The sequence below is a fragment of the Solanum stenotomum genome, chromosome 3 (assembly GCF_019186545.1).
Source record: "Solanum stenotomum isolate F172 chromosome 3, ASM1918654v1, whole genome shotgun sequence".
Classification (NCBI taxonomy): domain Eukaryota; kingdom Viridiplantae; phylum Streptophyta; class Magnoliopsida; order Solanales; family Solanaceae; genus Solanum; species Solanum stenotomum.
The window spans coordinates 1,657,177-1,675,604 of NC_064284.1; the positions used below are offsets into that span (position 1 = coordinate 1,657,177).

The 18,428-nt window shown below is 33.0% G+C and overlaps 3 protein-coding genes across 4 annotated transcripts; 2 read left to right on the plus strand and 1 right to left on the minus strand.

The window, feature by feature from the left end:
- Positions 1–5,006: 5,006 nt before the first annotated feature.
- LOC125860202 (PRA1 family protein F3-like) lies at positions 5,007–5,840 on the plus strand. The gene has a single exon (XM_049540113.1). It carries the CDS (start codon positions 5,099–5,101, stop codon positions 5,645–5,647), a length of 549 nt encoding a protein of 182 aa, XP_049396070.1. The 5' UTR covers positions 5,007–5,098; the 3' UTR covers positions 5,648–5,840.
- Positions 5,841–6,830: 990 nt separating this feature from the next.
- On the plus strand, positions 6,831–10,548 carry LOC125860603 (uncharacterized). Its single transcript, XM_049540600.1, has 10 exons — positions 6,831–7,180; positions 8,094–8,156; positions 8,623–8,704; positions 8,845–8,922; positions 9,087–9,165; positions 9,272–9,317; positions 9,677–9,783; positions 9,956–10,025; positions 10,335–10,417; positions 10,515–10,548. The coding sequence occupies exons 1-10, from the start codon at positions 6,983–6,985 to the stop codon at positions 10,543–10,545; spliced, it is 837 nt and encodes a 278-aa protein (XP_049396557.1). The 5' UTR covers positions 6,831–6,982; the 3' UTR covers positions 10,546–10,548.
- A 630-nt stretch (positions 10,549–11,178) lies between these two features.
- On the minus strand, positions 11,179–16,389 carry LOC125860671 (inactive protein kinase SELMODRAFT_444075). 2 transcript variants are annotated; one of them, XM_049540672.1, is made up of 11 exons: positions 16,086–16,389; positions 15,734–15,840; positions 14,789–15,082; positions 14,235–14,389; positions 14,044–14,138; positions 12,928–13,949; positions 12,452–12,612; positions 12,167–12,243; positions 11,944–12,091; positions 11,675–11,824; positions 11,179–11,574 (listed from the first exon to the last, which is right to left on the minus strand). In XM_049540672.1, the coding sequence occupies exons 3-11, from the start codon at positions 14,967–14,969 to the stop codon at positions 11,323–11,325; spliced, it is 2,241 nt and encodes a 746-aa protein (XP_049396629.1). In that variant the 5' UTR covers positions 14,970–15,082; positions 15,734–15,840; positions 16,086–16,389; the 3' UTR covers positions 11,179–11,322. The 2 variants fall into 2 exon arrangements, with proteins under 2 accessions (XP_049396629.1, XP_049396630.1); XM_049540673.1 differs by having other exon boundaries at positions 15,694–15,840.
- Between the last annotated feature and the right edge of the window lie 2,039 nt (positions 16,390–18,428).

The following is an 18,428-nucleotide window of genomic DNA, read 5'->3' on the forward strand; positions in this document are numbered from 1 at the left end:
GCACGTTGGATTAATGCACTCCATATTGTCTATTTTGTTTATTATTATTATCGAACAAACAACATATATTCTTAGTTTAAGGGTATCTATCTTTTCAGGATCTAAACGAACTAATTAATACTAATTTCTAGAAACAACAATAACATTACCCGATTACATAGAAGGTAGAAAGATTATTTCTGATAAATCTATAACTCAAGTAAAGTATATCAAAAATCAAGTATTGAAAAAATATGCAGTAGTAAAAAAGATATGCTAAAAACAAAAGAAGAAGTGAACAAAATCAAAGAATATAATAGTAGGTATAATTATATTAATAAGAAAACTAAATAACTCGATTACCTACTAAATTTCTACCTTAATCCTCGACTTCAATATTCTCTCGTAGAAAGAATAGAAAAGGGAGGGAAAATAAGTTAGGTGGTACTGAAGATGATAATTACGCAAACGGATCTTTTGCCAACTTTCTTTATTCTATTGTTGGAAAATTTGGCAACCAAACTGCTGAGTCAATACAATATATTAGTATTATTATTATCATTATTATTTAATTCAGACCTGTAACTGCTTTTGATTTATTTTGTCCTGAATATAATTCTTTTCAGAAAATAATTAACTCAAAATGTCCTGAATAATTTTTTTCTTAAATAGTTGTAGTGAAGCCTCTCGTTTTTGTTTTTATTTTTCTGATTATGTTTCTTAATTTCATTGTTGATATAATATAACTCATGATGATCCATATATGAATAATTTTCAACCTGCAAATTATGGATGTCATTTACTAATTTAAAGAAAACAAGAAAATCTACTGCAAAATTCGTGATTAATCCGTGTTCCTAATAAAAGAAATTAATAATGCCCAAACAAAATATGGTATCTTTTGTGATTAAGAAAAAGACACATTTATCTAGAAATTTGCAATACAAAATTCCAACTTGATAGAGACTTGATCAATTCTCGAGTTCGGAGCCAAAAGGATAAAAAAAATTGTCAAAAATTTCAAAAGGGCATATCAAATTTTTTTAAAATCAAAAAGGCAAAATTGCTCCTACCGAAGCGATTTCCCTCTGACAGAATGACTAAAAATCGTTGCCCTAACAGCGATTTTGTCCAAAAACTCTTTTTTTATTATTATTAAAAATCGCTGCTGTAAGTCGATTGTTTTTTTTCTTACATCGCTGCAGGGGCAACGTTTTTACTTCATCCATGTCACTGCTCTTCCTTTTTCCACCTTCTTTCATCACTTATCTTCTTCTTTTTTACTTCTTCCATTTAAGAAGTTAAATAATTCATATTCTTAATGCTCTCTTTTGTTCTTCAAATTAAATGTCTTCAAATGTCCAAAATTCAACCCATCACCATTACCAACAACATATGCCTCATAAAAAAATATTGAATTAAAAAAAAATAATCAAAAGGGGCAAGATTAAACACATCAAAAAAAAAAAATCATGATTTTTTTTTAATTTTATCAAAATCGCTGGAAGTATAGCGGTTTTTAAAAAAACTTTTTTTAAAAAAAATTCTTAACCACAATCGCTGCTATTTTGAAGAAAAAAAGATTTTTTTTTTGAGAAAATCGCTGCCAAGGTAGCGATTTTTATTTATTTTTAACATCCTAACGGAGAATTTTGCTCTTTTGGTTAATTCTTTTTTTAATGTGCCGTTTTAGTTTTTTAAAAGAAAAAAGTTGCCCTTTTAGCTTCGGACTCATCAATTCTCAAATATTCAATACAAAATTCGAATTTCTTAGAAAAAAGAACTTATTTAGATTAAAAAAAATTATATATATATATATATATATATATATATATATTTCTAAAACTCACGAATTTTCAGTCAATGTCCACACTTTTACTTTGATTTAACAAACAACTTCTTCGATAGCGATAAAGAAAACAAAAAAGTTTTCAAAAGGTTAAAATACTTGCTTTACTCTTCTTGTATGTTTATTTTGTACCAATTCAAATTTATCAACTCGATAGATTTAAATAACAAATATGTACTTAAAAGAAAAAGGAATAAAGTTAAGTAGTGTCACATGGTGTTCCTGATTGTGCTCTCGTTTGCACTATATATTGATTGGGTATTTGAAGATCCAATAATGCGTCCCCACTTGACTCCAATTCACTTGGGGACGTTCAATCTACCACCCACGTTTCCTCAATGTTCAAAACCGAATCTAAATTAATAACTCAAAGTTTTTTTGAAAAAATCTTTTGGCTAGAATGATATTTTATCTATGTTATTTTATATTTTAAAATATTTTTATCCTTTTAAGTAAAAAATGAAAAAAAGATCAATTTATAAACTTTTTTATATATCGGTTTATTGGTTCTTAATGATTTGAGGTTATTTTTTTAAACACGTTAATTGATAATCCGTTAGTAAATTAATAAATTATATTTATATTTTTTGGTATATAAAGTCAGAGTTTAGTTTTGTACTTTCATTTTTGACTATCTCAAACTTTCGGTTATTCTACAAGGTGTTAGTGTTTGCTTTTGAGAAAAATGTGGTCTGTCAACTCACGTGCATGGTTCATTTGGTTTGTTCCCTTGAATCTAAGTGATTCTCATTTTTGTGTATAAAATTTAATAGTTTAATGATTTTATAATTATTTAGCATATTTACAGACAATCAACAAATTTCAAAATCAAATCAAATTGATCAATACGACGTAACACCCTCATCTTATATTACCATGAAATACCAATTTGTGTCATAATAAATGAATAACAATCATAAGAGTTTTACATATATTTTTCACCTTCTATTTCCTTTAAAACTAACTTTTATATCGAGTAAAAATCCCAATAAATCATGTTATTATTAACAATGAAATAAAGATATTAAAAATTATTTTTTAAAAATCAGTATTATCATTTTATATTATTGGAAAAATAATAAATATACCCTCAAACTATCGTAAATGGTATGTAGATACCCTTCATCATATTTTTGGGACATTGGTGCCCTGCCGTCCAAAAGCTAGAGCATATATGCCCTTCACTCTAACGGAAGACTAAATAGGTACACGTGGTGGTGCAATCTGATTTATCGATTCGATATTCAATAAATGTCAGGTCGATGAATAAGATTATGACACATATATGTTCATTAGTATAAAGGGTATATATACTCTAATTTTTGGACGACAGATGCACCAATGTCTCAAAAATATGACAGAAAATATTTACATACCATTTACGATAATTCGAAGATATATATTGTCTTTTTTCTCTATAGGTAGATTATTAGATAGAAAAGGGACAAAAGAAGAAAAACAAATACTAAAAAATAGCTTTTTGCGTGTAGAGTGAGACAATGCACGTGGTATAAGAGGGCCGGCTTCGTTGTTGCCATCCCCCTCTTTAACATCCATCCATGTCCCCACGACGTTCTTATCACCCCTCACCTTCTCCCACTACTTTGCTCCATTAAAAAAAAAAACAGTCTAGCTCTATTATCGAGCTTCATTAAGTTTTCTTTTGATCATAGATTTAAAATTTTAAAATTGCCCCTCTCCAGACATTCTGCCCGCTCCCTCACAAATATGTCCTTAGTGATCAATTGTCACTTAATATATTTTTCCTTTTTCTTTTTGAGTGGTACATTTATGTCTTATAAATTCTAAATGGTAAAGCTCGAACGAATCTCAAATAAATGAATTGATTTTGTCATCATTATTATCCTTCAAACCCTTAATTCCATGATGAATTTCACTAATGAAAACTACTGATTAAATCATCATATTAGGTCCAAGTGAGATCTAACTTCAGACAAAAATGAATATGTTTAAAGTTCTTACGCTATCTATAAAGTTTATATTCAAAGGTACTCCCCTTTAGGTGTATCAAAATACTAAACTTTTGATTAGACTAATAATATTTCTCCGTCCCATTTTATATGTCATTCCTTTCTATAAATAGTTGGACCACAATACTTGTCATTTTATAAAATTTATGCATAAATTACCATATTTTGCCTATTATGCTATTGATAGAATAATTAATTAATCTTGTCCTTATTAAAATAAAGTTGACTTAAGAAACTATTAAATAAGGGTATAAGGGTAAAATTACATGATTTTTTAATGCAAGTGCAAAGTAAAAAGATAACATATAAAATAGGACGGAGGGAGTAATAATTAAGAAAGTAGTTGCCGTAGTCAACAAAGAAAGGAGTTAATATAATTTTTCTTTATTTTATTTTTGAAAACGCTTTAAATTTATCCTTAATGACGATATGTCATTGCAATAAATTTTAAGATTATTAGTTCTAAAAATAGTTAATCACTTACCCTTCAAACTAAAATATCATTGGTTTCAGACTTTCGGACTTCTGATCTATCTTTCACTCTAGTGGATAAGTTAAAATTTCTCTAAATTATCGTTATTTTACTAGTTTTATATTTGGACTATTGGATGATTCTGTTATTTCCTTAGAATACTAACTTTCTTTAGATAAAGAAAATTTGATTGAATTTGTAATAAAATATTTGTGATAAGTTGTTGAGAAGCACGTAAAAGATGAAATATGTTTTTAAATGCATCTTTCTGGCACAATTAGTATGGTAGTTCAGGTGTGATTTGTAAACACCAAAGGTATAATATAAGTACGAAACTTATAAAACAATAATAATTTAAAAGAAATAAAGTGTTTAACGTATCTTTTACATTTTTCTTCACGTATGTTGTCACTTGAAATTCGTTAGTGAAAATTTTGTAATTTTATATTCAAGCAATATATGAATTTGATGAACACTCAATAATTAAGATATGGAATTCATAAAATAGGTGATAATTGAACGGATTTTTAACCTATTCAACTATCATATTAACTTAACTTATTATAGATTTTAAATTGTGAAAAGGAAAAAAAAAAAAAAAAAAGTAAAGAAACTCCGTGAAAGAATGATCCGGAGACAGCTATCAATTGCCACGTGTCACTCAGTTTTTTGTTGATATTTTCACATAAATTATAAACTATTCAACATTTAGACGACTTCCCTCATTCACTCCGTCCCCTTTTTAGCTTCCATTTTCACTACATCGAAGAAAAAATCCTCTCCGTTTTCAAAATCTCCGGCGAGAAAATGACGAATTACGGCACCATACCGACGTCATCTTCCGGTCCGGTAAACGTGGAGTTCATCAGTAGAGCAAAAGATGTGTTAAAGGAAGGTTTAGCTGCTCGTAGGCCATGGAAGGAGATGTTCAATTTCCACTCCTTCAATCTTCCATCCGGAGTCAGCGATGCTATATCACGAATTAAGACAAATTTCTCCTTCTTCCAGACGAACTATGCTATCATAGTGCTCGTTATTGTCTTCCTAAGCCTGCTCTGGCACCCAATCTCACTCATCGTCTTCATAGTTCTGATGGCCGTTTGGTTATTTCTGTACTTCCTCCGTGACGAGCCGTTAGTGATTTTTGGCCGTCTGATTTCTGATCGTGTGGTTCTGATTGTTCTATCTGTTCTTAGTCTCGCTTTGCTGCTGTTTACCGGCGCTACATCTAATATCCTGATATCGCTAGCGGTCGGCGTGTTTGTGGTGTTGATTCATGCTTTGATAAGGAAGACTGATGATTTGTTTTTGGATGAAGAAGGTGCTGGGTTCTTAAGATCTGCTCCATCGTCTTAGTTTGCTGTGTTAATCCCCAGTCAGTTGAAGTTTGTCAACCAATTGTAGTTTTTTTTTTGTGAATTTATGTAATTTCCGATTACTTCTTCGATTGATTGTTTGTATCACCATACACTTTTGTTCATTTCTCGTTGAATTTGATCATCGATGAATGGTGGTTTGTTGTTATCTTAGTGAATATTTTATTCTGCAATGCGTGTTGTATTTAGTAAATGTCGGCAGAAATAATTTGGGGAGATGGAAAATAACGTGTACTTTCGCGATACTTCGTCTGAATTGGACTTATTAATTATCCGTAAATAAAAGAAGTAAATTAGAAAGTTCACTACATGCCTTTCTTTTAACTTAGCATCAACACAGACAATTATGATCTTTAATTTTGATGTTCCCAAGTAAGTAGTTAAATTAGTATAAAATTAAATAAATAGAAACATTCGTCTTACATGACATTCTATATGATAATTTTGTGTCTAAGTGACGTTCTACGTGTATTATGTTATGTAGAACATATGTGTCTTTTTATTTAATTTCATACAAATTTAAATGCATACTTCTGCACACTCAAAGTCGAGGTATAATTGTATATTAAAAGTCAAATTAAGGGCCATATTTATATATTATGTATTTTTTTTTGTTCTATCCACTCTATAAAAGCAAAAATAGTATTTTCACTTATTTCTCATTTTGAGGGATGCAATATGATGATTTCTCGTTCAAGCTTAACTATAGAGTTCTAATAAAATCTAGTGCATTAGTGTTGGATGCTTCACTTATTATTTTATTAGCATTTATGAATTCAAATTAGTTAAGATTGATGTTAATTCAAACTAGGAAATAGACTAGTAATAGGAAGAGTTGTTTCACGTAATTTTTCATATTAGTAATCATAGTTTTATTTTTGTAGTTGTTTGTTTATTCTTTTCTTTTAATTCACTTATTTCACAAATAATGAAATAGTAGTACTAAATTTTGGCGTATAATAATATATATAAATGGACTTTTTCCTCCTATCTATTGATGAGTTACTGGAAGGTAATATTTACATTGTCAAATAACTTATAAAAATAACTAGATAAATTGTTATTATAAAAATTAACTTAATGTCATTTTATAAAAATTACTAATTTGCTATTATAACTTAAATTCATAGTATCATTTTTAATCAGATAAAGCGCAAGCTGAGAAAAACGAACCCGTAAAAAGAAGTGGGCATACTTGTGCACTGTGCTAAAGGTGTTGTACTTGGCGTGAAATTCAAGCGAGTATATCGTAATTTACCGTCAAAGGCCCTTTCATTCACCTCCTCTACTGCAACCGGCGCAGGCCGCCGTGAAGATGGCTCACGTACCGGCGTACGATCCTTACTACGTAACTCAACCAGTATATGCGTACAATAACGAGCAGAATGATATAAAAACGCTGTTCGTCTCGGGACTTCCTGACGATGTTAAAGCTCGTGAGATTCACAACCTCTTCCGCCGGCGTCCTGGTTTTGAATCGTGTCAGCTCAAGTACACCGGTCGAGGAAATCAGGTATCCTATCTTTCCTAATTCGCCGCCTATTTGTAGATGCTTAAATTTTCGCTAATCTATTAAGTGATCTAGTAAGGTTTTTTGAGTCGCCTATGTTAGTAGTTATGCTTCATTTTAGCACGAATCAACTGTCTAATTATCTGCATTACTTGTTGGAAGAAGTTAATTTTTTTCTACTGAAAACGATAGAAGAGGAATTGCAACTGGATCAGTTATTCACATGGCGGAGGTGATGGCAGAGGTGGAGTTCAGAAGCGTTTAGGATACGATTTATCAATTTCTGAAAGTTATAGTTGGTTCAGAAGCGTTTAGGATACGTTTAGGCTTTCACTTTTTATTAGAAACAATATAGGGTTTCACTTCGTCACACTTTACTGATTAAGATTTGGTGAAGATAGAATTGTCTCTTCATTGTTGTTCGAAAGATACACAATGCGAACAGGTAGAGGCGGAGCAAGGATTGCAACATTGTGTTTTTTGGAATTCCAAATGATGACTTCATGTGTTAATATTGAGGTCTAAACTTAATATTTTTCTATATTTAATGAATTTCTTAACAAAAATTCATTATTTAAGCAAAAGTTATTGGGTTCGGCCAAATTTGTATCTGGGCATTTAGCTCAGCTTCTACGAGCAGACGAAGGCAAAGACCATATTTACCTTAGCTTATTCCACATACAAAGAGACTCTTGTCCAATTTCTCAGGTGGGGAAGTGAAATAGTTACATTTGTTTGTTATTCTGAAGACAACCTGATCAATCTGTTAACTTTATTCTGGTATGAAGTTTTTCAGCAGTTCTCAAATCAAAATTGATAGCGAAAGGCTAAATCCTTTTTTTTAATCAACTGTAGTATCTATGCACCAATCTTCTATTTACAATTGTGTTTCTAATCTTCTTCTTCCATTATGCAGGTTGTTGCCTTTGCTACTTTTATTGATCATCCATCAGCAATGGCAGCCATGCATTCCCTGAATGTGAGATATCTAATCTGAGTAGGTCTAGTTATGTTCCACATTCTGTTTGGATTTTGGTAATCACATATATGCTTCTTTTAAGACCACCTTATTCCAAAATGTTCTTATTCTTTTCTTTTTGTGTTCTGTATAAAAGATAAAGAGTCTCAGAAATATTAAATTTATCCAACTATTCACAACCAGACCTTGCCTTATTATCTCGGCCTCTCAATTCATCTGCAAATAAGTGTTTTTTTGCATTATGAATTGTGTCTGTTGATTTGGTTTAGTTTTGTTGCTAACACTAAAAGCCCACAATGTCCATTAAGTGCAAAAGGGAACAAACAAGTTCTGTTTCTGCTAACCTCCTTTTAGTTCTAATTTGAGTTTTTACTACCTATCTTGAGGTTCATGTAGACATTCAACTTTTGCTTCATTAGTTTAGTCAATTGGTATCTTTCTTGTCCTTTACCAATCCCAATTCCAGGGTGTAAAATTTGATCCTCAAACTGGATCCACTTTGCACATTGAACCGGCAAGATCAAACTCTAGAAGAATACAAATTCCAGGTATAAATTTGTTGCAATCATTGATATTTATTTGATATCAATAAAGTTTTTGCATCCAATAAAACGGGAATTATTTTTTTTCAGTTCTTGTTTTTTTATAATTATTGCTTCTATTGGCTCATTTAGATGGTTACTGACAGGAAGAGGACCTTATGTAGTTATTGACAACAGAAATAAGTTCAATGAAGATGCCGAAGGAGGCACATCAAGCAATGAAGGTACCAGCTTTGATCTTTGCTATATGGTTCCACTACCACATTTAAGATGTCAAATATATCTGTTTTCTCTCATATGCTTTTTGTTTAAGACTTTCTATAAGGAAGTATTTTCATCAATTTTTTTACTGAGAATCATAAAGTGTTGGTACTATTTGCTTATTCAGGTGATATTGATTCTGCTGATGCTTCCGAGCCCGAGAATCCTGATTCTGGGACAAAGGATGATTCTTCAGAAGAGAAACGGTAAAGCATTTTGATAAACTAAATTTTACTTATAAAGACGTGTGTTATTTGAGGTCTGTTGCTTTGATCTGTCATGGAAAGCTTATTATTCTCTATCGTGGAACAGTGAGGAGAAAGTAGTGGAGCCTGACTACGCTTTGGCCCCGAAAAGTGTGAGTCTATATATTACCCTCTATCTGTAGCATGTGTTGTATGCTGGACATAGGGACTGCAAGCAGATTAGGTGAAGCTCTGAAAGTGTGCCCTTCAAATCCTGAAAATTGGAATGAGCGTGTGTAAGGACCATATACATAGATAATCACCAAATGTGCAAGTGCTGCAAATTACTGTTGCAGACCTGACTTAATTACAAATTACATATATGTTTAGTTCTTAGTGAAGAGAGACCTACCTTATTTCACTATTGGAGCAAACATCTAGGACGAGTCTCGTGGATTTTTACTACTGATGAATTCCTCTTTCTGAAATTCTTATTAATTTCCAAGCGTTTTATTTGGATTTGATGTTATAGGAACAAAACGAGAAGACAACAGATGGAGCACAACCATGTTCCACTCTGTTTATCGCCAATCTTGGTCCAAATTGCACTGAGGATGAATTGAAGCAAGTTATTTCTCAGTAAGTTCCTGTATAACTCCCGCGCAGGAGGGTGTTCACCTTCGCGTCTTTCTTGAGAACTCAGTGTTCATATGGTTAAGCAATTTGTTCCGTTAGTGCTAGCTACAAATGGAAATATTATAAGTTGCTAAGGCAACCTAAAACTGACTGTATATGTTGCTTTTACTGCCAGGTATCCTGGATTTAACACCCTCAAGGTGCGTGCAAGAGGCGGGATGCCTGTTGCTTTTGCTGATTTTGAGGTACCTCTCTCAGCTTCTTATTGTGGCTACAGCAAAAATGTAAATTTGCTATCAGGTCAAAGACTTAAAAATGAAGCTAATATACCTGCATTTAAAATATCATAGAGACATGGTCATGTGTTTGGAATTTTCAACCATTCTGGTCTCTGCTGCAGTCATTAGGTAAAATTAGACTTCCCCTTGTGTAAAAGGGAAGTGACGTTGGAAAGTACACGAAGCACCATACATCTACATATGTTACTAACTGGAAAAGGGATGTTACTTTAATCATATTTCTATCAGTTATGTATGTAGTTTTTGTTTCTATAGGGCGTTGAGCAAGCAACTAAAGCACTGAATGAACTTCAAGGAAGCACTCTACCATCTTCTGATCGGGGTGGCATGCACATAGAGTACTCCTCTCAGTCCTTATCATCCTACTGCAAGTACATTCTGAGTATTTACATGTTTGTGGCACTGTTACTAAAATTTCCCTCCTGTCCTATTTAGGTATGCGAGATCCAAAATGAGGAAGCCATAGATACTTTCCCCTTTTTTCCTTTTCCAAAAAAAAATCGTCACCGACGTACTGGCTACTCTTGTAGTGCTGAACTGAAGATATTTGCGGTGCTTCATTTCTTCAATGTCTTTATGTGTTATCCAGATTTAAGAGTGTATGAAGGTATTTATGGACAAATTAGATATCATTCTCAAGACACTAGCATGCGTGCAAATGCGTTTGTTCAACTGACTTCACATGGATTGCAACTAACTAATGTAATTGCGCATCGACTCTTTAGAAGTTTTGTAACTAACTATTAACTTCCTTAGCATCTTGTAGCTCACATTCATCTCATTTACTTCTTAGCTACAGCCATGCCTTTTTGTAAACCGAATTTCAGCTCACATGTCCCATCGAGTTTATTGCCAACACATGTATCTATTTCATTAAATAACAACAGCTTATGGATGAGTTTGATGAGTGCTGTCTGCCACATTGGATTGTCAAACTATGCGGAATTGTAAGCAAGCTAGCAATTAAGATTGTGAAGCTAGGTTTCTCTTTAATCAAAATAGCGTTCTTTTCTTTGAGCTACATGAATAAATTTTAAGATCGAGTAGAATGACTAAACAGTTCTCATTTAATTATAAAATACAAAAACACGTAGACAGGACATCAAATACAAAACATATACTACTATATTACGCCTACCTTCTATACAAGGATATAATAAAACAATCACATGGCTTTCGGCAAAACTGCCTGCCTGGCTAAATAAAGCAGCAAAATTGTATCTTAGTGTCAAGATCAATTTATCTACAGATGGTCCCTAATATGTTGTCCTGGATTGTGATCCCTGTCCCAAATATTAGAGGGATTCCTTTTGTCAAATGAGAGCTTGGCACTGAATTCCTCCGATCCATCGCTTAATAAGGAACCACTGAACCTTTGATACTGTTGCTGGGCATCTGACCAAATCCTTCCACTATGGTTTCCAACATCATATCCAGGTGTTGTTGACAATTTTCCAGATTCCATGATAAGATCGCCTTCAAGTATTCGAAGTACCTTCATAAACAATATCCACACAAACATGAGAATTAACTTATACCAAGCACAACGAATCATGTGAATGGTGCATAGACTCGATCTTGTCGGTCACAATTACCTGAGACATGCGAGGCCTGGCCTGAGGATCCCGCCGTATGCACAAAGATGCAGCATGCAACATGCAGTATATTTCATGTTCTGAGTAGCAGTTCTCTAGCCGGGGATCTATTAGCTCATCAACAGCACATTCTTGTAACAACGGACGCGCCTAATACAAATCAATCACAATATCAGCTACACATGAAAGGGAAGGAGCGCGCTCTCATTCATTTTTCTTCATGTCAGCAAAAAAATGATGGCAAATTAAGGTTAAAACTAAATAGATACCCATTCTGTGAGACACTGCTGGCCTTTAGGCCTGGTAATATCCACTGCCTTGCGTCCTGTAACAAGCTCCACCAGTACCACTCCAAATGAGTAAACATCAGCTTTTTCAGTAATCTGACCACTTTGAGCATACTCGGGTGCCAAGTACCTGAATTTCACAAATTAGACTACTGATTCTCTGCAACATATAATCACAATATACCAAACTACTTTCAAAGCCTACCCAAATGTTCCAATTACTCTCGTTTCAACGCCTGTGTCACCATCAGGTTGCCACCTAGCCAAACCAAAGTCTCCAACCTGGAAAAAGAAAAGTGAATAAGATAATTAGATTTAGAGTGCTGCATCAAAAGGTAGACATAATGCATCATAGCACAAGTGATGCAACTTATTTTGTGTTTGATTCCACAGATAGACTTTTAGATGATTCAATGCAAGCCTTAATTAGTAATGTTTAGATTAATATGTATCATTGAACTTTCAACTGAGGAGAAAGAGTCTTCCATACAAGTGGTTCGAAGTCGTGGGTGATGAGAATGTTGTTGGGTCTCATATCTCTGTGGACAATGCAGCCCACTCTGCATTCTTCATGAAGATAACGTAGACCTCGTGCAGCACCAACAGCAATTTTTTGACGAGCAGACCACTCCAAAGGATCTCTCGTACGACCTGTGAAAATCAGAAAATGATTTTTAAGAAAAATTAAATTAATTTTATATCTAAAATAATCCAACTAGGTACATCACAGATGCTAGGCGACACAGATACAAAATTCACCTTAGGTAATTACAAATAAGTATACTAAGAGAGTGAGCTAAAAAGAGCATCTCTTCAGATGACATGATTTTTGCATGTTCCTATTCACACAAGGTATCTTCACCAACTAGATAGGGGTCTATTTACTGAAAGAAAAAACACACATTCATGAGAGCTGTCAAGGACAGAAGGGAGGGGGGGGGGGGGGGGNGGGGCAGTATCACATACCATATAGATGAGAATCTAACGATCCGTTGCATATATATTCGTATACTAGTAGTCTTCTGCTGTCTTCAATACAGAATCCTATCAGCATTACAACATTTCGGTGCTGTGCGCAGCTGAGAACTTCAACTTCCGAGCAAAACTCTTGATCCCCTTGAGAACTTGCCAATTTGTGTTGCTTCACAGCAACAACTTGACCATCTGGAAGGACTCCTCTATGAACAGATCCATATCCTCCCTCAGCCAAAAAATTTGCTTGCGAAAATCCTCCAGTTGCAAGCTCCAGCTCAGCATAAGTAAACCACCTGGGCGGTTTACCAAATACAGGTGCCTTGTGTTGACAAAGTGAGCACAAGGGAGGAGGGCCAAGAGGTGCACTTCTAGACAGAGAAACTGCTTCTCTCACATTCCCACTGTACTCCAAATCAGCTCTATAACTCGGGGATCCAAAATCACTTTCCTCGTCAAGCTTACTAAACTTCTGCAGCAACGTCTTATTTGTGGAATCTTGTGGCCTGTCATGAGTTCTCAGTGAGTTCTTTCCTTTGATTTGCGAGAGTTCAGAATGTGAATTGATTATGTCCACAATCCATGGTTGGAACCTTAAACTTGATGATGCGGATAAATTCTCACTCTCACTCTCTGAACTCGATTCATCTACATCTTCCTGGGCAGCTAATAAATTTGCTTTCTTCAGATCCCTATTTACTTCAGCGACAAAAAATGGCGAAGTTCCAGGGTCAGAGCTTGAAACTGATGAAGTACCAGCTTCAGTCGTACTGAACATCTCTGGACTACTGGATGGAGTTACAAGTGGACCTCGAGAAGAATCCAATGAATCCTTCTTGTTTGATTCTTTTCCACATATTTGAGTTTGATCTGAAGATAATGTGCCCATGACATCAGGTTCCTTTTTAGGTGAGCCTACTAAATTTAAACGGAGAACTTTTGGTTGAGATCGCTTCATGACTACAATATTGCACTGCAATTCTTCCATGCAGCGTTTCTTCTCATGTTTGAGATGCCTGTAAAAACACATAGGAAGCGAAGTTTAATAGAGCTTGAAAATATAAAATCACTTTAACAAGACATCAGGCTCTGAAGAATTATATAAATTACTTGTCCAAGACAACCCAATTTGCCTGAGACTTCTTCGCCTCAGCAGCCACAGCTCCATGCGGTGTACCAGAAACAATTTTAATCTTGACATTTATCTGGAGGAAAATAAGAGTACAAGAAGAACCAAATGTTGACGTCAATGTTTATAACAATGTCACAACAGTGGAGATAACAAGAATTTGTATGCTTGCCTTGTTGGGATCATAAACATCATGAAGCTGAAGGATCATCTGGGAGCAATAATCTGTTATGTCGGACTTGTGCTCCGAACTATTTCCAGAATGCAACTTCCAGTGGCCACTGGCACAATCTCCAGCAAACCTAGGGAAACCCCATAACTTCCTACCTAGAAATGATTGTGTAATTCTTAGAAAAAGCAATTTTCTAGACCCTTTTTTGCAAAAGCACACAAGCAGCATATATATAAAAACATGGAAGAATTAGTAAATAAAAGATCCCTTCAGAAAGCAATGCTGAGAAAACATGAAGACAAATCAGCATCAATGAACAAATTAGGATTCAATAGCACACAAAGAAATTCGCAGCTGCAAGAACAAGTCCTAAACTTTACGATCTCCAATAGCGGAGCAGAGAAAACAACAAGCAAGAATTTCTCACTGATAACAGACTATTAATCAAAGATGCAATTAACTATTACAGAAGTATGCAGCTAGAGAATTCTAGCTAAACTAAATGTTCAGTTTTAGGACATCATAAATGGAAAAAGAAAATCCACAGAAATTACCAGAACTCTGTGAAGGCACAACCACGAGTAGTGTAATGCAATCACCAGGCTGAACAACATGAGTCAAAGACCATACAAGAGCTGTTTTGGGTATTTCCTTTGATGCCTTAACAGCCACCATCACTTTCTCTGCGGCATCAGAACTCATATCCTGTTTCCCTTTCTTCATCTCACGACTCATCAGAACACAACAACGTTTTCCTTTCCTATTTGCCTTAACAACTTTCAACTCAAATCAACATGCTAGACCATTTCTCTTTACTAGATTCTGAGAACCCACAAAGGAAATCATGTCTGCTCCAAACAAGAAGAAAACAATATATGCATTATTGTACTGACTGACCCACAAAAAAGATGTGATTCTCAAGCATATAAGCCTAAATGGCTGCTATTCTATCACAGTGACCACCTAATGACAACTGATAAGACCCCCTTTTAACCCTATAACTCTACTGAATTTCTCAAGAATCAACCTACTTTCCTTTTTCATTCTGTTCATTTCCAAGAAAAAGAACTGGAGAGAAAAATATAAGGAATCTATCAATGTGCTATAAAAAAGAATGAACAGTATGTGGCACATGATTTCTGCAAACATAAAATGCATTTGACAGTGATACTGTCCCACAAACACCACAGTCAAAAAGAGTTACCACATAAGGTGTTCTTTTTTAGTTTGCTTTCAGATCACAAGAGTCAAAAAATGGTGATAAAAAGGCTTCAGGTGAGAGAGATAATGAATCGGCGACCCCATTATTTTCCTTTGTATCTCCGAAATAGAATGTTGGAATCCAATTAAAACAGTGTAATTCAGAAACCCCCATAATAAGATAAGAACAGTTTCCTCTGCTACTTCACATCACAATATGCAAAACACCAAATGTCCAGAAAGCTAAAAGACGACTAACCAAATCGTTGAATTGACACAAGAGTTGAGTTTTCAGTGACCTGTAGCTGATTTATCGATAATAATAGTGACACCTCAAGCCCCTCCAAATCTCCACAACCAAAACCTAAAAAGCACTCAGATTATAGAACGAATCTCCCTCCTCCGCCTGCAAAATTCCAATATCAACCCATAAAAAAAAGATGTACAGAAACAAATGATTAACAGAAAACTTGGGTTTTTCCAGGCAAAGTAATGATGTTAACTATACAATGTGATGGGTTATAGCTGTATGTAATGTATACATACATCTCTATCACTATCTTCTTGTTTTTCCTCTGCTTTCAACATCAAAAACAGCTTTAAAGAAAAAACCAACATTCTTAAAAATTCAATTTTCAAGAAAATCATTACCTGAAAGAGATGAATCAAAAAAACTAGAAATGGGGTTTTTCAAAGTTGACCCACAACTTACAACAACTCATCAAAATCAATAATTTCTGCTGAATGAATGATGAGTTTGTGTTTTTCCAATATCAGTGAAAAATGTATATCTTTGCAGCTACAGAGATTTTTTATTATTTTTTTTGTCTAACAGTTGGTTTTAGACATTGTTATAGAAAGGTTTACACAGAAATATAGATATGAAAAAAATGATCAGGTGAAGAAGACAGCTAATTGTATATATATTTTTCTCTTTCTTTCTGCTTTGTTGTTTCCTCTTTCTTGATAAAGTCTATTTGCAGATTTATTTTTTTACTGTGTCAAACACAATCAATTCAATTCGAGTCAGAGATTTTGTTTGTTCACGTAAATGCCCTTCTTTATTAACGAAAATATCGACTTTGACCTTACCTCCAATTGTTTTTAGAAGTAATAAAAACAATTTTTTTTTTAATATAAGTGATAACATTGAATTCAGAGATGTATTAGAAAATTAGTTAAATGCACATGGATATAATTTTAATGATACATATTCACGTTTTGAATTGTTGGGTGTTTTTGCTAACTTTAACATAGGATGTGATCGTTAATTAATCGAAAAAATATTTTTCAATTTTTCTAGTGTTTAGTCAATTAAAAAAAGTTGATTTAAAAGAATTTGTAGATTTTTTTTTTTTTAGTAAAGGTAGAGAAAATAAGGGAGTTAGAAGTGGATCGAAAATATATTTGAAGAGGTGATTAAATTGGACAGGACATGTATTTACAATTTATTGTGGATATAATCTTAGATGTGAGGCTGTAAAGATTGTGGATTAGGATAGAAAACTATTAATAATTGAGTGTTATATAATTTCTCTTATCAATATTAACTATTTACTCACATACTATTTTGTTCTTCGATTTTAATATTACTTATTTTCTTTATTTTCGATTATGGCATGAGTAAATAATTAATAGTGATAAGAGAAATTAGATATTATTACATGTTTTTTTTTATTATCGTATTATATGTTGTTGATGTTGTGTTTTTTTGTTCCCTATTCCTAAGTGGGAGGTCAAACGAAAATAATGTATGTATTACAAAGTAAAAATACAAGTATACAACGCATACCATTGAATATGTTATTATCGTAATTTCAATAAGAAAAATATAAATAAAAATCTTGAATGAGCCAAAATTATTTGAGTTTGAAATTCTACAGCGCCCAAGTAAATTAAATGAAATTAATATCGAAATTTTGGATACTTCTAAGTTCTAACAGTACCAGCCAAATTGATGTCCCACAATTACTGCTACATTTTCTGTAAGCTATAGTAAATGTGTTCCATACTTGTCTTTTCTTTTTATTTTTTTTATATTTCGTTTTTCTATTTTGGCACCAAGTTCAACTACGTATTTATTTACAATTTTTTTATTTTTATTTTTAAAAGAATGGAGTAATATTTGTTTATATTATTTTGAATGAGCTGAAGATTTGCTGTGAAACCCTACTAAGGAATGGAAGGTGGCATTGCAGCATTAATTTTGTCCTTTTTAAAATTTATATAATATAGTATTTGTCTTTTTTTTCTTGGGAATCATCAACTTTGCAAGTAGCAGTGATGAATAAATATACCATTAGTAAAAAACTTTATATTTTTCTACATATATTATAATAAAGTGAATAGAGACAATTTTCAGCGTCTCAATGCAAATTTTAAATTTAGGAGGGAATTTGATACAAAAATCCAAGATTTTAAAAATAAAGGAAGAGATAGAATTAAAAAGAAGAAAGAAAAAGTTTAGTTAACGACATTAATATACCAAACTTTTATACTTTATTCCTTATTTTTCTTTCTTTAGAATTTATTTAAAATAACTTTTGGTGCCTCTCCAAATTATTGGTAGATGCGCTTGGCATCATACTATAGTTTTGCAAATAATTAGTACTTTCCTATTATTTTTCAATTGACATATAAATACTAAAAAGTTGGCAATAACACAGACAATATTACATATTGATGATCATATATCTATCATGACTAACTTTTATTTTAATAAAAATAATCACATCAATGATGAGATGTAGATAATTCCTCACCAATCTCATGTCAAATGATTTGTTGAGAACTTCTTTAATCAAAATGTAATCATACGATTATAAAATTTATTTCTTCGCTTGCTTTTGATTTAGAAAAGGTTCCATCAAATATAATAGTTTCAATTCAAATTTTGTATCAATATCAAGAAATTTACTATAATATATAATTAAGTTAAAATTTCAATTGTTAATGATAGTGTAACTATTATACTACTTTCTCTGTATCAATTTA